The sequence below is a fragment of the Amphiura filiformis genome, chromosome 3 (genome assembly GCF_039555335.1).
Source record: "Amphiura filiformis chromosome 3, Afil_fr2py, whole genome shotgun sequence".
Taxonomy (NCBI): domain Eukaryota; kingdom Metazoa; phylum Echinodermata; class Ophiuroidea; order Amphilepidida; family Amphiuridae; genus Amphiura; species Amphiura filiformis.
In genome coordinates, this window is record NC_092630.1 from 3557044 (window position 1) to 3581877 (window position 24834).

General features: G+C 37.0%; 1 protein-coding gene across 1 annotated transcript in view; it reads left to right on the forward strand.

Annotated features, from left to right (window-relative positions):
* Window positions 1-22172, forward strand: part of LOC140147888 (uncharacterized protein C12orf56-like) — a 43231-nt gene extending 21059 nt beyond the window's left edge. The window contains 9 exon segments of the mRNA XM_072169667.1: window positions 1080-1221; window positions 2301-2334; window positions 2337-2409; window positions 4078-4167; window positions 5836-5977; window positions 14859-14933; window positions 19219-19299; window positions 19795-19976; window positions 21118-22172. Of these exon segments, the coding sequence (XP_072025768.1) occupies window positions 1080-1221; window positions 2301-2334; window positions 2337-2409; window positions 4078-4167; window positions 5836-5977; window positions 14859-14933; window positions 19219-19299; window positions 19795-19976; window positions 21118-21253 (955 nt within the window). The 3' untranslated portion in view covers window positions 21254-22172.
* The last annotated feature ends 2662 nt before the right edge of the window (window positions 22173-24834 follow it).

Genomic DNA, 24834 nt, shown 5'->3' on the forward strand with positions numbered 1-24834 from the left:
TTTCGGGGAATGCAAAGGAAAGAAGGAAGGAATAAAGAAAGAAGATAAACAAAGAAGTTGTTTGTTTTGGTTGGGCTTCAAACCTGAGACTTCTTGCGTGCCAAGCACTAAGTGGGCGACCGGTAGCTAGGTGTGTTTCGCTGACCAACGAAACTTTGGGATGCATGCATGTGCAGTGGCTTGGCCAAGAGGAAATTTTGTACTTTAGTTGTCATCATTAAACTTGTCCAAATTCCAAGTGTGGTATTACTGAAAATCTTGCATCCCCAGCAACATGGGTGCAAAGTTATAAGCTTTCGTGATGCCAATTTTATGTATTTTGTTCAGTGTTATTTTGTCCTGTATCTCATTTTTAATTGCATCTTATTTATATTTAACCTGGGTTAATCATTCAGTACTGAAAACCTGCTCTCCTATGATGTCCAGGGGGCATGCTAGGGTGTACAAAAAGCCAGGCGTAAACCTGATTGGAACTGGCTGTGGGGTCTTTGTTATTCACTGCATCTGCCCCACAATTCAAATGCGGTAATGGAGAGAGCGGATAATTGAATATAAATTTTGCCTCCACCAGCGATTGAACCAGGGACCTCTTGCACCAGAGTCAAATGCTTTAAGATCACCGGACCATGTCGCTCCTTTGGCCTGGTTGAATCAGATCATGTCACAAATAAGGCAAAAAAAACATATGTTTGGTTGTCCTCAGAAACTGACGAAACCTTAAATTTGGACAGAATCAAGGACATTATATTTGTTATTCACTCATTTTATTTATTAAATGCATACTTGATTAAAAACAAGAAGTATTTCCATTTGAATTCGGTCCAAAAATGCAACCTGTAGGGAAAATGGAGGAAGAGCCCATTGCAAAAAAAAAAAAGATCAACCTACCAACCCTCCTAATAATTTGTCTTGGAAGGGCAACCAAACAATTTTTTTTGACATAAACAACTAATAATATTTAGCAAGAACATATGATGTGATGAACCTACCAGTGTTTAGCCTACATGTATCTAGATTAACTATTTTCAAATTTGTATATAAATAAGCCTATCATTTCTTTTTTTCTCTCCTTAATCCAGTGAGCAGTTGGCCCGTCTCTTCCAGCAGCTGAAGGATGAGATCTTGAATTCCAGAGACTCAATGGAAGCTTTATTCCATCTGGTGCAAGAATTGAGTAATGCAGCGGAGAAGTACTTCTTTCTCAAAAAGCTTTTCTGGAAGGTAAACATTTTTGTTTAATGGTTGTTAAGTATATATTCTTATTGTATCACTTGAGAAACACAGGCATATGTTAACACAGCCATGACAGCAGCTGTTTGCCCCCCATCGCGATTGCGAAACACTAACCATATTATCAAACGATTGTGTCACATGATCGTGATCAGCATTGTCATCCCAAGGGGGCAGAATTTGATATATAAATCTGATATTTATTATTTATTTATATAGTCCTGGTTGGAGGGAAAACACAAAAGTGACACAATCCAAAAGGGGCTGATATAACATACAAATGTCACTAGTTCCATCTCCATTTCAATTGAAATTTTTTTTTTTTGAAGGGTTACTCTTCCCCCTCCCCCACTGTGGTTATGCCCCTTGAGAAACAGATGCATAAACCTGATATCTTTTTTCCATAAACTGAGCTTTTAGCTCATTATGTTCTGAGTATGATTCTTCAGAATTTTTCCTGATTTCCTGGATTTTTTTGGCCAAGATTTACACAATATTAATGATTTTCAGCCCGTTTTGGGGCATTTTAGCCCAATTTTACACTGTTTTTCAGGATTTTCTATTTCTTTCAGGATATTTCACAAGGTTTGAATCACACCCCTGTTATGTGTTTGTGCCAGTATGTACATAAAAAAGATGGTGCAACATTAGAATCGTTAGGCAGGAAAACCGGCCTATGTGCTTTTGGCCCCTGAACATGTTAACAAAACTGCCAACAGGTTACATAGGAGGTTTTGCTTTAAACATGTTCAGGGGTCAATGACACAGGAGGTTTTTCCTGCCCAACGACGATATGTCACTCCTGTCATACACCAACTGATCATGTTCAGAATTGTGCATACTTGAATTAAGCTCACCTTGTGTGGGTGGCTTAATTACCTTATATTGTAAAACCTAGCCAGTATTATAGATGTAATTACGATCATTATTTATTTTAATTAGTGATGAAACATGTGGTGTGTTATCCGTTTCGGGGGGGGGGGGGGGGGTTGTGGTTGAAATGTCAAGATTTTTTCTGAATTAATAGGCTTAACCATGTTTTAAAGCACTTTCTTTTCTTTTTCTTGCAGAGTGATGACCTTTTTAATTTCTTAATAGCACAACTGCACGCTACCTACCCAAGTCATCTGTCAATTTGAATACGGAACGAGGGCGCCATCACCGTGCTGATGAACTAGAGTAAGTAGAGTATGTTGGTTTTTATGGCAACGGGTGTCTAGCACAGATTTTTGTCAATTAGGTCTTCAGGGATTGATCTGTGAGTTAGAATTTTAATAACTGTAAACAATTTTTTTAAGCAAAAACTAAGTTACCGTCATAAAAACTCCCCTCATTATAAAATGAACGAAACTTGTTTACAACATCACATATTCTGTTGCGCGTACTGCTAGCGCGTTCGCGTATTCCGCACTAGTCTACGTGCACCTCTACAAGTGTGTTACGCATTATCAAGCGCGCATGATGGCGTGGGGTCGTCACGGCCTGATAGACGGCACCCAAAATAATGCGATTGTCCAATCAGAAATGTGTCTACGAACTAGACCACTCCCACTGACTAAGAATGCCCCATAACTACACTGTTATCTTCCCATGTCACCTGTTGAGTTGACATGAAAACAGTTTTCATAGGTGAGCCAGATCATAGTGCACTGTATACAGGGCCGTTCCTAGGTTTGTTGGCGCCCTAGGCAAAGCCACTCCCTGCCGCCCCACCAAAGCATACCAAAAAAGTGTTAAGGGGGTTACCCCCTTGAAAACTCATCAGTTTAACTTTTAACCTATTTGTATACTGCCCATTTTTTTCTTTTTATCCGCTCTCATTTTTTTCCCTTTTCTTTCTCCATTCCCGTTTTTTTTTTTTCGGCCCCCTTTTTTAATGCGTCCCTCTGCGTTTGCCGGCCTAGGCGACCGCCTTACCTGACCTAATGGTCAGAACGGCCCTGACTGTATAAAATCTGTTTGTGTGTCTGCATTTCAACTCTGTATCAATGTGACTAAAGAGATTACACCCAAAGAGTACCAACTCTGTTATGTTTCCATGTTACTTGTGTAGAGCAAAATAGTGTACCTCGTATTGTGTGTTGGCCATATCCCCCAAAAGACTGATTGACAGGGTGAGTCCGGTAGTTTACCGTTTTCTAAAATCCATTTTCCGTGTTGTAATCCGTGTTGTAAAATTTGTAAATCCGTGTCATGAATAAAGCTTAAAATGTATAAACAATGACATTAATGTCATAATAAAGTGTTCAATATCGCGATCAATATGCTCTGATTGGAATATTCCCACGAAAATAGGCCGTCTATTACTATGTTTGGAGGGATATGGGGGTTCATGTATTGGTAATATACCTTTATTTCAGTATTATTAAACAGTATTTTTATCATAAAAATTGACATACACAACTCATGATTATTTTAAACATTTATTTCTCTTATTTTTTAACAATTTTAGTCACATCATACAAAAATGTCATTTTCCGTGTTGTACCTCAGATTCGTGATTTTCTTCCGTTTTCCGTAAAAGCGGAAAACTTGGACTCTAGTGTTAGGTAGCTACCTATCCAAGTGCCATTCAGGATAGGCAGTTTGCTCCTAGCACAGACAAAAAATATGCTAAATTCTAAATATAATGCTTGAATAAGTACTGAGAACTCAAAACAAGACCAGACTAATAAATCAAGGCTAGAGTAAAAGCTATTTGAACTGATTGAACCACAGAAGGGGCAGAGGTCTAGTTTATGTTTTTCTGGGTCAACTTTTAGACAGGCTGTTTTAGTGAAAATGAAAAATCCTAGTTAATAAGATCCTGCTGTTTGATACCCAGAACTTTCTCCTTCTCTATTTCAGGTTATGCACACTACTGATGGAGACTCTTAGTGTAATGTTCCGTGGCACTGAGATGATATCAGCCAGATTAGAGACGCTTGTAGCTAACAAGTAGGTAGCCTTTTTTTTTGTTGCATAATTTGATTTTCTTCAAAATTGCAACTTACAGGTATAATGAGACAATTGTAGGTAAATTATAGAAAAGAATGAACAAGTCAAGGATTCTGTGATTATAACATTGATCAGACGGATCTTTTGTGTGATTGGTTTGCATTGATCTACCATCTTGCTACCAAAGCAAGGTTCGTTCTCCATGCAAACGCATGTGCGTATGTGGTATTTAAAGCATAAGTATGAAAAGCGCATACAAGTAGAACTTCATTTTGAGATGACCATTCAAAGGGTCAGTACTATAACTATGGACATCCATGGACTTAAGAAAATGTGTAAGAGGTTAAGGCCAAAATGTGGTGGTGCCTCCATTGAAGGGACAAAATGATTGTATTAAGGCAGCTGTGTACTCTAGACATTGTTTCTTTCGCAAAATTTAGTTTTTTTGATATGTTTGTACTTTGTTATGTTTTTTATAAATACAAGGAATGAAAAATCCAGATTTGTCAACTCCAACTGCAATATTTTAAGGATTTTATTTCACTATTCCACTTGTGTTTGAAATTGAAAAGGAAAAAAAATCTTTGTTGTACCAGCAGGGTACACTGCGTGCAACAACGCATCGCGTTGCGTATCGCGCAATTTGTTAACGCACAAATACGCTACGCATACGCAACGCTTATCTGCATGCACGGTGCATCTTATGGAAACAGCGCGGAAGCACAAAAACCTAGTGGTCAAAATGGCTCCGTTTTAGCTGATAAAATGTGGGGTTTTTCAAGTTCTTTCCCCCGATTTAAATATCAAGTTAAGAATGGATTTCGCTCAAACTTCTCAAGGGGCCGTGGATTTACCCAATGTTTATGTAATATAAGGTAGAAAAATAAAAAATGCCGCATTCTCCTGTGAGATTCGATGAAAGTGCAAAATGTGACCACTTTAAACTTCAACGCCATTATTTCAATGTTCATTTTCTCGGTAAAATGACGATTTAGGTAATACGATAACTCAATAAATACAGCATATTTAGGTAAGCAAATATGATCATCGTAAAAAGCATGATCGACTCAAGAAACGGTTTTCTCATTTTTTTATATTTTGGCCTATTTCAGATTTTAGGCATCATTTTGTGCAAATAGGCATTTGTGAATTTTAAAAAGTTCAATTTGATGCCTTATATGGTCAATATTTCAAAAAATAAGACCAATATCAAAAAAATTAAAAAAACGTTTTTGGAATTAAGCCTCAATATTGAGCTAAAAACAAAATAAAATATTTTGGATAGAGTGTTTTTTGTTATGATGTACCTAACAAATATTGCCAAAAACCCCAAATCTGTATTTATATTAAGATTTATTGATGTCTTGCCTTCATAAAAATGTATACTTTTATATGTCTTGCGCGAATAATTACAAAGTTATTGCACTTTTCTACATGCATGTCTGAGAGTACACAGCCTCCTTAAAAATGTGTATACTGAATGTTGGGAGCAATACATGTATTATTCAATCTTATGCAGTGGAAAATATTTTAAGGCACTTCAGTGTTATATACAGATGATTTATAGTATAATCAGGTGTTCATCAGTATACGAAAAGTAAGATTTGTTTTAGACCAAGTTTATAGTAATTGTTAATGAGTGTGAAATGTTTTGTTCATTTATTTCAGTGGTAAACCTACTCTGGACCTTGTAGTGCTGACTACATGCCTGCCGGAGGTACCACAGAAATGGCGCCCTCCAAAGTCCAAAGCAGCGTCATTGTTGCTAGAAACAGACACAGAGAATTGGAAGACTTATGGTGATGCAGAGGTAGGTCATTGAACACATGTCTCTTTTAAATTTTAATAAAACTTTCCTGATTTTATTAATTTGTCTACAGCGAAGAACAAGCTGTAACTCACATATCCTAATATTTGTAAATTCCTGATTTTATAAATACTACTTGTTTAAGTGGCTATTTCGGATACATAATTTTTATCCGATTTTAAACGAAGGGGGGGGGGGTCTTTGTATGCCTTGCAGTGGGCTATTCCAATTGAAATCCATATACCCCCTGTGGAAGACACAGTGGGTGTAGACTTCAAATGGAGTCATCCATTCAGCAACTGCATTTGAAATTCACACTCCCTGTGTGGAAGATTAAGGTCATGTCTTCCATAGGGGGTGTATGGATTTCAACTGGAATAACCCATTTTGGAGCAGACGACAGTGAATGACTAACCCTTGAAATTCACACTCTGTGTGTGGAAGATTAAGGTCATGTTTTCTATAGGGGTGTATGGATTTCAACTGGAATAGCCTAATTTAGAAGAGAAAGTTACATATAGAAAAGGAGTGCCCTCAGAATGTGTAAAACTTTTTGGTCAGTTTCCTCTTTACTCTAAAAGATTTTGTGTTTAGAAACACATTGTAAAATACATGGTGCCATAAACTAAAGAGACACTGACCTTTCACCAGGGTTGTTTGATTTAAATCGCATCGATTTAAATCAGTGATTTAAATCGCGATTTAAATCACTTGATTCATTTTTTACCATTTTTGATAAATATAACTTAATTTCTTTCTTAATTTGACTGTTTTACTTCATTCCTGATGTTTCTACAACCTTTGGATACAATCAAAATACCTTTATGATGTCACTTTATCTTTTGTTAAAAATTCATCTCCAAGGTGCCGAATTCAACAGGTTTTTCCTCATGATTTTTTTTTTTTTTTTCTTTGAAATTTTCACATGTAAAAACATGTTTTGAATTTTTGTTAATACCTGATAGTATTGTGCATATGTTTAGCATTCCACTGGTCTCTTTTGAACTTATTATGGGGTATAGCAGTTCTTGAAATTAAAAAATCAAAAAATCGATTTAAATCAAAAAAATCCGATTTAAATCAAAAAAATCTGATTTTTTTTGATTTTTTAAAAAAATCAAAAAAATCAACAACCCTGCCTTTCACGAACTGGTAAAGTCCCCTTTGCATACTGAGCATTCTTGCATTCATGATGGCTGATCACTCGATCGACTATGGATCGACCGTGTGTAATAAATCATGCGGTAGAGCATTTTTTGTCTTCACGTTTACTCAAAAGACCGTAAAAATACTAGACTTGGTATGTGCTTAGCAGTTCCATCTGTCACACTTCATAGAACAATTGGCCCTCATTAGCGGGTGATGCTGGGGCAGCGATCAGAATCTTGGTCAGCGATCCAGTTACCTCCACACGGAATAAAGCAATTCCTATCAAGGTAACTGGATAGCTGACCAAGATTCAGCTTTCTGCAATGCTGGGACTTGACCTGTTAGTGATTGGTCTTTATCTCTAGTATGCATGGTACAGATATTGAAATTTTTGTTTATAAAAATGAGTTTATAAAAATGTTCTTTGCAGCAATAATTTTGGCAACAATATACCCATGCATCGGTGTCCAGCTATGATTTGGATGATGATACTGCGTAAGGTTAACAAAAGCAGAAAATACTACATTCAATCATATTATTCAGGGATAGAATTTGGCAAAAATCCATGATAGATTTCACAGATTCTCATAATTAGATTTGTGTGAATCAAGCTTGATTCTTGTAAACTTTGTATGTTTACTTAGCAAAGATTTACCGAGAATCGAATGATTCTTGGAAACAACTATTACAAGAATCAAATTTGATTCTTGAACTGTTCTACAAAAGTCTACCACTATGCTAATTCTTCCTATGCTTATTCTATTTAATATGTCATTTTATCTTCTAATATTCTTCTCTTTCTTGCTTCACTAGCTGCTCATTCATTATACATGATAACAATGCTTTGTATTGCTACAGCTAAGCTATAGAAAAAATAATCCAAGATGGCTGCCAGCTGAGTACTTGTAGCTCTGACGTTGCCGCCGACTACACCACAGATTTCCCATTAGGTAGACTTGAACATACGCTGTTCATTTGATAACACACTAATTGGTTACAGCACTTGGATGCCTGGTCTGCATGGCTCAATTTTGTGCCCTGGTGCATGATGTGTGACCTATGCATGACCTTTGACCTGTTATAGATGGGTTGAGAGGACAGGTCACCTGTTTATTTTCAGGAGTTGCCTAATTTGATCATTTAGATGTATTGTATTAACCTGTCTAACCTGGTTTTTTTTTTTTTTTAAACGGTCTCATTTAATTTTTTGTTTTGCATGATCTTTTTATCACCCTAAGTTTTTGATAATTACACCTGAATATAGTTGCTTGTTTGTAAAGTTCTGGAATTATATAATATAAGAATAGTATTGATATTTATTTTGAGGTTCACTTTAAAGTCTTTTAAAACACAATTTCAAGAGTGGTTCACTATCACCCTCAGTTATACAATGTTTATATCTGCATCATTTTTACCCAAGTTATTAACCCATCTATCTTGCCAGCTTTGGTAAATTGTGGATATTTTTATGTTTAATATTGTTAGGTGCGACTTGAAATTCCGACAACATCGTTATTTGCTAAAAAACCTGACACTGCATTGCATGGGCTTTTGTCACTGAAGTGTTTTTTTGTTTTTTTTTTGTTCTAAAAATTTGAAGAAAAAAAATCTCTGTCATAGGGGTTAATACAAGTTAGAAATAAAGCCCTGCGAGGCAAGTTTTTTCTTCCCCTGCCCGACATGTCCTCATGAAATCTGACCCGACCCAACCCAACCCGATCTCTGCAATTCTGAGATATCTTACCCAGCCGGACCAGACACCGGATATCCAAAAATTTAAAGGACTAGTGCACCTGCGGCTGTGAGAGCCCAGATGCTGTGAGAGCACTGGCATGATACAATACTGTTTGACCCCAGATGACCTTTGAACTCGGATGACCTTGGTGCAATTTTTTCATGCTCCCCTCAGTCATCTGAAGGATTCCACCTATCAAGTTTAAGTCCAATAGGGCAAAGTTTAAATTTAGCCCCTACATGACCTTTGTCCTCGGTTGACCTCAATTTTGTTTTGCGCATATATTCCCCTCGTATCAAGGATTGCACCCACAAAGTTTGAACCCGATAGGACAAAGTTTGAAATCCATGACCTTTGACCTTTGACCTCGGATGACCTCCATATAATGTTTTTCATGCTCCCCTCATACAAAGGTTTTGACCCACCAAGTTTGAGCCCGATCGGACAAAGTTTGAAATTTGACCCCTCCGTAATGACCTTTGACCTCGGCTGACCTCAATTTTATTTCACGCATTATATTCCCCTCCTATCAAGGACTCCTCCCACCAAGTTTGGGCCCGATCGGACAAAGTTTGAAATTTTGACCTTTGACCTTGACCTCCGATGACCTTCAAAAGCACATGGCGAACATGCTTTTCCCGATACCTATCTATATGCGAAATTTCAGCGCGATGCGTCAAAGCACGGCGAAACGCATAGCGGGACAGACAGATAGACAGAGACCGCTTATTATTTTATTAGTATAGATATAACAGCGTTCTACAGCTATGAATTTTGTTTACTGTATGTCCCGATTGGAAATTAGTTATGAATTAGGACCTGATCCAACCCGACTTGTTACCTGTGGCAAAAATTCCTGGACTGGACCATGAAATTGTTAACCTCCCCCCATTGAACACTATCCCATCCTCTCTGATTTTACTTTCTACCCATAATTCAGTGGGTACCACCTCCACCTACCTTGCCCTTAACCATCTACCCATAATTCAGCAGTAGTTACCTCCTGCATAAGCTACCTTTGCTGTATTTCTACCCAATATATGTTAGTCGCTACCTACCTTGTACCTTGCTCAACCCTTGTGTTTTATTTTGTACCCATAATTCATTGGGTACCATCTACCTAGCTTACCCTTTTTTCTTTTTCTACCCACAATCCTCTCTTCCTTTACCCTGGTTCTGTGGCGCAATTCCTACTGTTGCAGAAAGTAGAGGTATGGTTGTTGTGTAGTTGATTTTTAATTTGTTGGATCTTTTCCTCAGGTGATTTCATTTGTGCAAGTGTATTGTTATTCTCATTTTATTTTAGTGCTAGTTTAGTTTGATAGTATTCTCTCTATTAAATTAGGGAGTGTTCATAAATACTTTGGGGGATATAATGGGATTAAAAATTTGGGTCCTAAAAAGGGATAAAAATTTAATCCTTAATAGGGAGATAAAAAACATTTGAGGATAAAAGTATGGGGTAAAATGTATGATCCCACGCACATGAATATTCATCGTATTCAGTTGTGTACTTTCAAGCCTCAAATCAACAAAATTTGAATGAATTAGAATGTAACACTATAACTCCAATGAGTAATAACTCCAAATGGTCATAATTAGCTATTGAGTTTATAACATATTGGTTTCTTTTTAGGACATGAAGGGGGATCAAAAAAGTGTAAACCATAAAAAGGGGGATAAAAAGCAATCCACCTTTTGTAGGGGGATCTAAAATATTTTGATGTTGAAGGTTCTAACTTTTACCCCCCCCCCCCCACCAAAGTATTTATGAACATTCCTTTAATGCCTCCCTGTGCATTGCATTTTCCACACCAAGTGGGTGTTTGACTAAGACTAAGAGGTCTTTTTTTTTTTTTTTTTTTCCATCCTCGATTCCATCTTCAAAAATACTGATTCTGTATGGTATTTTGACACATTTGTGGCAAAACCACCAAAGATAAGCATTGTATTATAAACTTCCTTTAAAAGGGAACTTTCAAACCAAAAGATCTATGACGGTCCTATTCGCTACTTGCATGGTTCCGTCATTATGCACAATTTGCAGGGAAAGCTCGAACTGGCAACATGCATGAATGGGAATTGAACCAGTCATATAACATTCTGTGTAAGGTTACATAATTCTTCCTTTCATGTATGCTGCCAGTTTGAGGCTCTCCCCGCACACACTGCATAATGGCGGAACTGTGCAGTGTGCAAGTAGCGAATAAATGTGAGGGAGGGGGTTAAGAATGTCCATTACAAAAAGCATCTATGCTATTTTGACCCACTTCAGGTTTGTTACAGACTGAGAGGAAGGGACGGAGGGGGGGGGGTCAACTATGAAATGAAACTAGTTACTCTCAAGATTTTGGCAAAGGTGCTTAATTAGAGGTTAATAACTGCGCATTGGTTATTTGGAGGGCATTGTGAAAAATCTGAACATTTTGCCTTTGGAACCGAGGAATATCCCAAGGGGCGTAGCCCCGAGGTATATTCTGAGGTCCAAAGCAAAATTGTTAGATTTTTCACAATGCCCGACATATTACCGATGCAAAGTTATTAACCTCATTCATAACCATCACTTTGATCTTTTAACTTTACAAAATAACACAAATATTTTCCTCAAAAGTTTAGAAAAATAAACAATTTTTACATCTTCCCTTTCCCAAAATCGATCAGGCTAAAACAAGACGACCAATAACAAAAGTGCGTATCAGAATCTGTGCAAATATGGTAGCGCGCAATCCAAATACGGCAGCCAGCGTGGGCGAAGTTTGTTGGATGCACAATACGGCGCACGCGGAGGTCAATTGTGTGCGCCATTGGAAAAATTACGCATTTTGCGGTCAATGGAGATATTAATGACCTCGATTTGCGTTCGCGTTTTCACAAATAACAAAATATGATTGGATCGCACACATCGCGTTTATTAATGAGGTTATGAATATTTTCTGATTACCTTATTGTTTATGATAAAAACAAGAGAGTGATATGATTTTTAAAAGTGATATTTTAGACTGTACTCAGTATTCTGAATGGTATACATTTGTGCCAAGTGTTTGAATTTTGTGCCTGAATGTAAGGGCGTGTTCACATTACACAATGTGGGTTCGTACCTAGGTAGTGAAGTGGTGTCGATCCACATCGAATCCACATTGAGTTCGCGTTCACACTAGCAAGCTAATCTACATCGAAAGTGGGTTATGACGTAAGTGGAGCGAATCCACATACCCGGATGTTACATGTAGAACGACTCACACCTAGTACCACGCAGCATAGATACCAAATTTCGTAAAGCCATCACCTCAGAAGCGATTCATAGACCTTTTTCTGATGATGTCACCTATCTATATTGGGGTCTGAGATGTAAACAAACAACACGTGCGTTTCTCACGTGTCCACGGTGTAAAAATACCAAATACAGCGTATTTTCTCCTCTGTTTTGTCATATTTCACTTTAGCTTCCATAAAATAATTGTTTAAACGGGAACTGTATACTAGTTACCTTTGTTCCAGTTTGTTTTGATGCCATAAAATACAAAAGATACGGAAAAACAGCGATGCTATTTAAAATTCAATCTTTATTTTGTTTCACAATTTTGTTTACTTTTTACACCGTGAAGAACTACACGCGTACTGCGAGCTGGCAATTCGCGCGGGGACGCCTAGCGTGTAAAGTTGATCGCGCGCCGGCGCGGTAATTGCGCTTGGGTGCGGATGACTCGAATGCTGGACCCCAATATCGATTGATTGGTGACGTCTTCAGTTCGTTTTGTTCCATTGGCGTTCACCATTTCGCCCGCACGACCACAGCCACTTCCGGTATATGTGGATCGACTCCACATAATTATCGTGTTCACATTACGAAATTTAACCCACCTCCTAGGGTCGAAACTACCTCAACCAGGTAGTTTCGATCCACATTGTTGATGTAGGGTCGAATCCACTTACTTTGTGTTCACACTACACTGGGAAGTGGTTTCGATGTAGGGTCGACTCCACGTCCCTACATCAAAAGTGCCTGATGTGATCACGCCCTTAGAAAACATTCAAAAATGCATGTTTGTGCCCCATTTCCCAAAACATTGACATGTATCAAAAGTGTGATTAACTACATGTTTCATTTGCCAGACAGTTTTTTTTTTATTCAGAGTAGTCAGTGACATATCAATGTTTATGTTTTACAGTGTTTGTGAATTTTGTAGCAAGGTCTTGCATTTTGTTTGTTTTTCAGCACTTTTGTTATCACATTTACCCTCAGTTTGTTGACCTTTTATTGTGGGCTGTTTCTTAAAATAGTTAGGACCTATTAAGGCGGATTGGTGGGGAGCATAATCTAGTGGTGTATGCACTCAAATATTGAGACAATAAAGCTGACACACAAGAGGAATGGTATGGGTTCTATAAAAAAGAGCCCAATGCTTGATATTTCTGCCCCATGTACATGATTTTTCTTGAGAAGAGAAAATGCCTGAAACATTTGTTTTGATATATAATTGGCTTCAACTCAAAAACCGCAAGATCTGTGTAAGAAGTATGCTGCATTTATTTAGTTAAATAGCTAAAACAAGAAAAATATGGCACCTGACATCCGACTTGCCCTAAACAACTTGTAGGAATGGTAACTTATAATAAGATCCCAGGTTCAAATCCATGGTTGGTTAGTCAGTATGGTCAGTAAAATATACTCCCTGACTGTCTACTGAATAGCTTGAAAATGAATCACTTTTTTCGCTTCTCTCTAAAAAGTGGCGTTGTGATATATATTTTATCAGAGATGCCACTTTTTAGGTTTTAGCCTGAATTCAGTTTTTTGTGAGTCCAAATTCCCGCATTTTTATTTATTTTCAGCCCATTTGGGGCTTTTTGGCCTGCATTCACATGCTTTTTCACCATTTTCAGGTTGGTTTTTTTAGTGAAACTGAGTGTCATCTCTGTTTATAAAATCATGTTTTAAGTTTTTAATCATAGAATTTTTACCTTTGATCATGATAAGTCTGTTAATTTTTTATTCATTTTCACTAACATTACAATTGTTTGGTATTGACTGATTGATGCTATATTTGATGTTGGTGAATTCATCTGTTTTCAGCATGTTGAAACCTTCAGCTGGTTTCATTTTTGAGAACTACTGTTTTAAGAACATATATTTTAAAGCATTCTAATTTATGAAACCTTTAGGTCTGCACAAAAGAGTTAGACCGGGTCTAAAGTTAGACCTTGTCCAAGTGGAATTTAGTTCCATCATGAATGACCATTTACTCTTATTTGCTTCCTAGAATAGCTAGCAAATTTTAAAGATTTAAATGTGAAAATGTGAAGGAAAATGTGCGTCCTTTCTCCTGCATGGTACTAAATTCCACTTAGAGCAGGTCTAACAACTTTAGACCCGTTCTAATTCTTTTGTGCATACAGATCCGAGTGTTTCAGAATATGAAATTTGAGCAATGAATTGCCCAATACAGAACTATTAACATAGTATTAAAAAAAAAGTCCCCTAACAAAATTGCATGTTCAGTATTCATGAAGGTTTGCTGTAAAGGCGTAACACCTTGGATTTCAAATTGCTCTTAGCTTAAGGGGGTACTACACCCCTGTGGTAAATGTGTGAATATTTTTGCATTTTTCTCAAAAACGAATAACACACTAGTAACAAAAGTTATGTATATTATTGGGGCAAGGAATCCAATTGCTACACTGAAATGTAAGTGACCCAAGACAAGCGGCTCATTATTTATGATAAGAAAAGAGGTACCGCTAGCGGTACCTCATTTCTTATCATAAATAACGAACCGCTTGTCTTGGGTCACTGAAATTCCAGTGAAGTAAATGGATTCCTTGCCCCTATGATATACATAACTTTTGTTACCAGTGTGTTATTAGTTCTTGAGAAAAATGCAAAAATAGTCAAAAATTTATCGAAGGGTGTAGTACCCCCTTAACAAGAAATGTGTGTATAATTGTTTACTAATCATTATCAAATCAATACTGATTATACTCTGTGTTTTCTTATGGCAGGTTGCTAAGCTTGTACAAGAATTGTGTAATGCTTCTACTGCAGTATTGTTTGATCTAGTACTCATAGCATACCAGGTAAATATAATGTGCAGTATGGCTGCCTTTTGGGTAATAGTAAATGGTTGACATTGTGATGTTGAAGACAACATGATACATAAGCAAAAAATGACTAAATAGCTAACTGTTTCCCAACCATGAGGCCCGGGGGGCACTCAACTTAAATTTTGGTAGGGGTGTGCGGCGCGGAGCGCCAAACTTTGAGAACTAAGAACTGATTTTTGGGCAAAATAGGGGCTTGAAGAACTGAAATTAGGGCCAAATTATAGGCTGTTGAGCTAAAAAAATTCTAATTTTTTTCCAAATTTGAGCTTAAAGAGCTACAATTATCAGAGTTTGAGGCTCAAAGAACTAGAGCAGATCCAAATATGGGGCTTAAGGAACTGCGGGAGAGCCTGAAAAAGGGACCCTTGAGCGCCGCACATACCCGTACCACCTTAACATGTGAGTGCCCCCCGGGCCATGAGGATGCGTGCTGTAAAAATGTGTGACAAATTAGAGCAATAAGGGATTTGAACTATGAAGTGGTCATACTGTATTGTCTGTAATAAATGCCCCAGGGCATGCATTTTTTGAAGGCGGCGTTTGTTAAAAACATATTTTTAGTGAAAAAAACTTTAAAATCAAGATGAAAATCGCACTCTGGTTCATTTGCGACTAAATACTTTTACTGAGGTAATCTGGCAAAATTACATCAGTAAAAGAAGCGCATTAAAGCATTTTAAAGAAGAAAATGATTTAGTTAGTGAAATTCTACCTTACTTTGGCAATGAACTGGATGGAAGTTGAAGTTAGAATAGATTTTGTCCATGTAACTTAGTGATCATGATGGCCACCACTGACATGACTGATGATTCAAATTTTAAGTTTACTTACATAATATGGCATGGAAATTGTTGCATTTTGATCAGTTTTCATTTAAAAAGTCATGGGTTGGTGTTGTTAGCATTTATTACAGGCAATACGGTATGTGCTGTCCTCTAACATGGCTGCCATTTCAATTATTTTACCATTTCGGATGGTTTATTGCATAAGGTCTATTACTGATCAAAGATTTCACTGGTCAGCACATCTATATAAATAAAAGGAAGTCGCTAAATCTTGTGCGCGAATAGACTCAGAGATGATTTCACTTTCAGCTCTGATTTATTCGTACTTTGATCGGGTACATATTGCCATTAAACCATCTGAGGTTCATTTTTGCAAAAATTGATGGTAACTAAGAGAATAACATAAAAAACTGTCGTGTTGCTATGCAAAATCGCATGCAGTGGCATTGTGGGTAATAAGGGCAGTGTGAACCGCGTAATAATATTTCCATTAAAAAACCATACGCAGAGCAACATTGCCCTGTTTTCTGCCAACTGCGAGGTGGCCAAGAAATGATTCAGGCTATCTAGATGCACAACATCGCGTACTTTAAGAATGATCTTACGAGCTTTTCGCCCCTCATGCAGAGCTACGCACCCCATTTTCCGCCAATGCACGAAGTTGGCAGCCAAGAGATTAAGGCTACGTCGGCGTGAATTTTATTATTTATTCTAGGACTATAATGAATCGTCGTTTAGTTTTACAGCCACATTCATACGGGAGATTGAGGAATATACGGGGAACGCATTGCACTTTATTTGGTTGAAAACGGTCAAGACCAAGAATTGGCCTCAAAATCAGTGAAAATATGGTTAAAACCGGGGTTTTTCCGGATTTTTGTTGTCAAAACTCAGTGGTAGCGCGTGCCGTAACTAACTGGCAGCAGGGGTTGGCGTTAGTACGTCGGCGATACTGAGCAATGTGACGCGCAAGACGCACGGGTGCATAATATGCACACACCAACTTTCCGTGCCAGAGAAATCGAAAAGAAAAGAAAGGAAGACAAAACTGAAAAGGTAGGCCTATGGATGGGTCGGGTTGTGGATTATATGCATGGTACTGGGTGCGGTTAAGAGATTACCCGCCAAGATGATAAAAATCGTGAGGATACGAGAGGAAAGAAGGAAGCTAAAAATGAAAGAAAGAAAGAATGAATGAATGACTAACTAACTAACTAACTAACTAACTAACTCACTCATGTAAAAAAACTAAAATAATGAGAACAGAATTAAATAGATAAAATCAAACGGGAAATCATAAGCTAAGCAGGAAATATGAAAAATGGGAACAAAATGTAGAAAAAAATCCAAAACTAAAAGGAGAAATGTAAGAAATGGTAGATTTATAAAATAATGCATGGGAGCGGGCTCAATAAATGAATAACATGGAAAGCGGAAATCACGAGCTAAGCAGCATGGGAACAAAATAGACCTATGCAAAAGAAACTGAAGAGAAAGAAAGGAGCTAAATGAATAGAAAAAAAAAAGAAGACAAAAAAGGTAGGCCTACTATTATAAAGGGAAGGATAAAAGTAACGAAATGAAACGGGAGCAAACTAAAGAGGGAAAGAAAGAAACTTATCAGGAAAATTATGGGAAAAAAGAAGTTAAAATTAGAAACTAATCACGAAAAATAAGAAAAATAAATAACAACTGATGAAGGAAACGGGAAATCACAAGCTAAGCAGCTGATAAAAATGAAGCTATAAAGGGAAACGTATAAGAAAGGATAGATTTAGAAAATAATGGGAATGGGGTTAAGCCTAGATAGATAAATAACATGGAAACGGAAAATCACAAGCTAAATAGCATTTTGTTTTAATGGAAACAAACTAGGCCCGTGCAGAATAAACTGAAAAGAAAATGGAAATGCAAGAAGGGACAGGTTTAGAAAAATAAAATTTACCTTTCAATGATTCTACCTTTTCAGTAATTCCTCCTGTTTTAGTGATCGCTCCCATTTACTCATCTAGCGGGGACCCGCGCGAAGCGCGGGTATCCCGCTAGTAAAAAATATATAAGAGGCAGCATTTTCTGCATCTTCCACTTTTCTTCCCTAGTTTACATAATAAAATGTTCTTGAATAATTAGCCATGAGTATTTTGAATGCTAGTGACAAAGAGCATAATAGCATAGTGTTTTATGTTTAAATATTGACAGTCATTGAGAACTAATGATGTACGGTTTGTCCTTGATTATTGAGTTGACCAAACAATGTTGTTAACACCCAGAAATCTGTAGGTCTGTCAGCTACAGGGTAACATTGCATCACTTCAGCTCTTTTGTGGTCAACTAGTATAAAAATAGCCATAACTGCAACACCCTGAGTGGAGGCACTTAACTGAAATTTTGGTCGGAGTGCAGTGCGAAGCGCTAAACTTTGGGAACTAAAAACTGATTTTGGGGGAAAATAGGGGCTTGATGAACTTAAATTTCAATATTTTTGTGGGGGTCTGTGAAGTAAAATTGGGCCAAATTGTAGGCTTTGGAGCTAAAAAACTTCAAAATTTCAGGCTCTCTGGCAATTCTAAGCTATTCACAATAAAAGGCGCCGCCATGTTTGCGATGTAATCGTGATGTATCATAGGAAAATAAACATCAAGTACACGCGTAATAATACAAATATTACCATGCTATTACATAGGAAATGTGACAATTAATTTTTAGTTTGTCAAAATAAAAGGTGTTAATTGCTATATTGAAACTAAAAAATATTGTCACGTGTTTATGTAATAGCATGGTAATATTAATTTTTTTCTCTGGACTTGATGTAATACCTTTTCCCATGATACATCACGATTACATCGCAAACTGCTGGCGGCGCCTTTATTGTGAATAGCTAGAATTTTAGGACCCACATTTGCATCATACTCCAGTTCATTGAGTCTCAAACTCTGAAAATTGTAGCTGGTACTCTTGGCTATGGTCCCGGGCGATGGTGCACCTGTGCAAGGGGCCTCAATAGGAATTTTGTAGTGTAGTCAGATGGTTAAGTAATGACTGCAATAACAGGTCCAGTACAGTTTTCAATGTACTGGTTTCTCTAAATACCAAGGCAGACACTCTTTAAATATCAACGCAGGAACTATATATAAAAGAAACTTTTATAATATTTAAAAAAGAAACGTAGAATTTTGAAATTTTGAAATCTGTTCAGAAATTCTGTTTGAAAATTCAGTTCAATTCAAATGAATACAAACATGCCTATGCTAAATAGTTGTAGAAAGTATATAATTATATGTTGTGTGGAATTATAGTTAGATCAACATAACACACACATGTACACAAGCACATCAGGCATGTATATAAACATGATTAGAATGGCTATTTTATGGAGACATCCTGTCATCTTAAAATTTTTTTCCAAGTTTCCACAAGGTAGTAGGGTGTGTTTTTTAATACGGTGTGTGTTTTACTCTTATCTTTCTTATCAGGCAAACTGGGGCAATGAGGAAGGCAGGTTCTTCAACATATGTTGGTTGATGAAAGTCTTAGATTCCCTACAAACCACAACAGTAAGTAACAGGTTATATGCAATATAGTCAGAACTGCGACCTTATAATCTTTTTTTTTTTTTTTCTCGGAAAGGCCTATAAGCAAAGGAAAACCATCAAAGATTTTGTTAAAAAAAACACTTGCTTTTTAAATCTTACAGGGGATTATCTGAAAGAATTCCAATATTGCACTTGTAATAAGCAGGAAATGTTAGACTTTTACCACTACACCGAAAAGTAGACCCACATTAAGAGTGCTATTAGTTGACCTGTCTGGTCTATATTTTGTGTGTTGAGATGTTGCAAGAAAATTCTCAAAATAAAATATTTTGATATTAATCCACAATGTTATAATGCCCGCCGATCACGAGCTGATCAAAGTATAGTTCTGTAGTTTCTTGCAGTAGAATTATTTTCCCACGCTTTTAACAATCTCTTCTTGATAATTGTAGTGATAGCTAGTTAAAAATGTTCTTTATGAGTAATTTGTTTGTCCCTTGATTTGTTCCTTTACAGTACACATTCGTAGAGCGGGTGTTAGCGCAAGCCATGAAGCTAATGATGCCATCCGGTCATCCCACATTGACTCCAAACCAGGCAGTCCTGTTGTTTCAGCAGTTCTTTCTGCTGCAGACGTTTCTTCAATACAGCACCTGTGTGCCTTCACATATTCGCAATAACTACACAGAGGAATTCAGGTAAATATCAGGGTTTGCCCGGTAGTTTATAAGCACATTACAAAAAGTAACCCACACTTTTATGAAATAACATTCATCAAATCTTGGTGTAGATTATTCATCCAGTAGTTTAAAACATTAATTTGAAATTAAATTGAATACTGGAACTAAAGTTTGAATTCACTTTGCCTTGTTGCATCCGACTTCAGACTTCATATGATGATGTGACATCAGACTGAGGAATGTCTCCTAATGCGGGGTCCCATGCATTTGACAATTGGAAACGGAGTACCCCTTAGTGATGGCTGGCTCCTCCACATTCATTTCATTCGGCTACGAAGCAGGCGACTACAAAGTTTCTCCATATACTACGATTTGAAGCCAAGGTGGCAATGGCATCTGGCAGTAGAAAGTTGTCGAAATCCCCCAACAGTTTTTGCACATAAGACAAGTAGGATGTTCTTTGCCTTCCAGGTCTTCTTTTACCATGCTCCTCCACACTCTCCCATATGGATTCCCTATAATGAAAGACAGAGATAAAAAGACTAGTTCGCGTCTGAAATTCTCACAACTAGACAGAAAATGTCGTACTGCGCAGGTCGGCAACCAATTACGGCGCACCTTTGCCTTGATGTCAGACGCGATTTAGTCTTTTTATCTCAGTCTTTCATTACAACTCCTCTCTCGAACCACCTCTCCTCTTTGTCAAAAATAACCGCTTCTTCTGTTTCCAATTGTCACACGCTTGGAACCTGGGAATTAAGAGACATTCCTCGTCGTCTGACGTCACATCATCATCAGTCACGATGCCTGATGAAGTTCAAAGGTTTCGGACACAACGTAGAAAATTAAGCTGCAAAATTTCAGTTTGCATCATATATATGTGACACAATCTGGTCCATGGGGGCCAAAGGTGGCAAATTTGACACTGAGATAAAGGTAAATACATAAGAAAATAGGCATCAAAAAACTTCATAACTTTAGAATCAAGTATGCTAGACCTTTGGTGTTTTCAGTAAATGATAGCCTATTGTATGTATAATGTAATAATTATAGTAACTCAATTTTCAAAAATGCCTCCTTTGGCCCCCATGGACCAGATCGTGTCACATATTAGTCAGGTAGGATGAATTAAATTTTCATTTTTTCTTCATGATTTCAGGTACTACTTACAAGCACCATATATCGTCAACAAGCTGCCAAACAAATACCCGATCACCAAACCAATACTGCAACTTATCAGCTAAGTCTTGGGGACAGTCCTACAAAAGAAAGCTGTTCTACAGTCCTCAAAGTAGGTGGATGGGGAATATTGCTGCCATCAAGCAAATACCCAATCACCAAACCAATTTTACAATTTATCAGTGAAGCCTACAAAAGACAGCTGTTCTACAGCCCTCAAAGTAGTTGGATGGGGAATATAGCTGCCATCAAGCAAATTCCCAATCTCCAAACCAATTATACAACTAATCAGCTAAGTCTTGGGGATGGTTTTGCAAAAGGCAGCTGTTCTACAGTGTTCTTAGAATGATTTGCAAGATCTTATTTTGTGAGATCATGTATACTTTTATCAGCTCATAGTCGGCGGGAATTGTAAGGCTTTTATCACTACGCCGAAAAGTAGACCCACGTTAAGAATGAAATAGTTGACATGTCTGGTCTACATTTTTTGTGTTAAATATTGTAGGCACAGTATAGGACTTGAATTAATAATTTGTGATACTTCTAGCGACATGTCACAAGACAATTCATGTGATATTAATATGCGATGTTATAAGGCCCCCCGAGTACGAGCTGATCAAACTGTAGATCCATTATGAACAAAGAGATTAGACCCAAATTGATAAGATCAGATTTATCTCATCTTTCCATATCATTCATGGAGGGCAAATTAGTGTATCTCTAAATTATTTCGCCATGCGCCAAGTTAACTTTCTTTTCAAAGTGTTTGCTTGTTTGTGTTGTGTGAGAAATGTATTTAACCAGTAACACACGATAAGAATTAAAGCCATATTATAACATTTGCTGAGGAAGACGCCCTCACTGAATTTTTAAAATTACTTTTTTACACGATTAAATTGTACTTTATTAAACCAATATACCCTGCAAAAATCAAGACTCTAGGTGCTGTAGTTTTGTCAAAATACGAGATTTTGAATAAAACGCCGGAACCGGCGCTTTATTATTACGATGGAATTATTAGTTAACGCATACACCGGGCGCGCATACACGATGTTCATAACACACAGTACGCATACACGGCGTCTGCGGGACGGTGATATACACAACAAAGGGTCGTACCACAACATGACCGAAGGAGTGGTACGTATTGGCATATGCGGCAGTGGTAGTAAATTCCAATTTTCTTTGCTTTGGCATAGTTATTCGGCTCAAAAATAAAAGGGGATATATCTGACATTTTATGGCAAAGAAATGCTAATCTATTTTGTTTGAAAATGTTATAATATGGCTTTAATGTGTGCAAGCCTTCGTAATGCCCAAGCTTTACAGAGGCAAATTATCGGGGTTTGCCGATAAATGCCAGAGGTACACTATTTTCGTCTCCATTCTGCGACAAACCAGTATGGCTGATTTACCATGTAACATATTTACACATGGTACATTTCCGAGTCTGTACTCATTGGGTTATTTTCTTTGATTATAATGGGGTGTATTATATTGTTTGTTCCATATGTGCAATAAGCGTAAATTTCTGCATTTAAAATCTGAACAGCGGCGTAGCTAAAGGGGGGTCAGGGGGCTTGTGCATGTTTAGTGTGGATAAAGTGTCGGTATATCAAGATCCTTCGGTATATCAGGATCCGTTGGTACATTTCGTCATATTCTACAGTCAGTTCACTCTGAAGTACAAAGTACCGACGCGGACGCACACATTGTGCCGACTTTGAAGGCACGCATACATCAGCAGAGACACAGCAGTGCGCACTGTTTACACGCTGTATACGTGTGCGTTGTCACTTTGTACTTCAGAGTGGACAAACTGTAGTAAATGAATTCTCTGATTGATTGTCTCTTTAAAACTAAATTTACTACAATTTGACTCGCATTAGTATTAAAATTGACCATTTTTGCTCGCTTCACAAGCAGTTCAAAGTAATTCTTGGAGCGGATTAGCAAGGTAGAGACATTTTGGAGGACGTCCTTCAAAAAGTATTAAAATCTTTAGGCTGTCGGTCCATTTGAAATTTTATGGCTCCATAAAATTTAGCTATGCCATTGAATAAAAATGGATGTTGTTGTTAATGGAACTCTATAAAATCATGTTATAATGATGTACATTAATTGAGGATATGGATACTTTGTTTGTACAAGCAATTACTGGAAGTGTTGTGTTAGAGGAAAGTTGTTTGTATACATTACAAGTATAGCAATGCCAGTTGATATTCCAGTCTGGCATGAAATAAGAAATGAAAGTCATGGCTTTTAAAATATTTCTTATATATGTTTAAAAATATGTTTTGTCTTGGTTTTTGTTTAGGAAAAAATGCATGTTACACTGAGCATGCATGTTTTTTATCAAGTTGATGGGGACAAATTATAAGGGATAGTCAAAAGTTCTTGAAACATGGTATCAAAGTCAATTTTGTCAATTATACCAAAATTGTTGTAATTGCTTGGGACATAGATTACTGCCTTGTTTGAAGAACTCAGTGGCTATCCCTTATATCATGCCCCAAATCGACCTTTGCTTAACTCTCTCCACGCGGGTGTTGACTGCAGACGACAAATAAAAAAAAATAATAAAATTTCAAAAATTTCAGAATTGTAATTTTTCATTACCATATTTGGAATCAGCATGAAAAATGCAAGAAAATGAGTACAAACAAGCCTAGTATTGGTTCAGTGGTTCTTAAGATAGCTCTTAATAGTTTGAGAAAATATCTCAAAACTTTTTTTATGTCGAAGGCTATGGCTAGCACGCAGAGCATTAAGCATTTGTAATTCAAGTGTTTGATCACTTCTAAACATTCCATAGAAAAAGACACAGAGAATCTTATCTAAACTCACTGTTCTGTATAATTACACATACTCATGGAGGAATTGTGGGGATATTCATGTCCTTTTCAATTCTGCTTCATATACTCTTCCGACATTATCAGTGCGTCATGCCAAGGAGCTTTTCAAGTTAAGTTCTTGAATGCATACTGAGCAAAACACACAATATCACCAAATTTTCCTCCATGACTGAACGAAGACAAGTCAGGATTTTCCTATAACCAATTCTATGTTATATAACCCATTTTGAAAACCACCTTGATATATACCAAAGAAATGTACTATTTTATAATTAATAATGATAGTTGCCTTATACATGTATATCCTGTGCCTACATGGATTATATATTCCATATAATGTGTGTTAATATACTGTGCCCAAAAAGTATCTGAATACTTTACAAAAAGCCATTTCTTAAAGACACTAAAACTAAATTACAGAATATAGTCGATAGAGCATTTTGTTCTGCATATTTTGACACCTCAATCGGTACAATACAACTTTATTTTCTAATAGCAATTTAAATAATTAGAGAGCTTTTCAAAAGTGACAAAAATTTGCATTGACTTTGCCCTGGATGCACGCAGACATTGATCACAGCAGAATGAGTGTTCATTTGTTAGGCTTTATTGAACCTGTAACAAAGAATAACAGAAATCACCTTGAATGAGGAAATATCTAAATTTGTCCCTTTTGAAACTCATCCATATGTCATTCAAATGGGTAGAACTTAACTTATGGGGAATAAAATGGCATCATGCAGAATATGGTATCAAAGTGCGCAGGACAAAATTCTCTATCTATCAACTACTTTATTTTGGAATTTTGACTTAGTGTCTTAAAGATATGGCTTTTGCTTTAA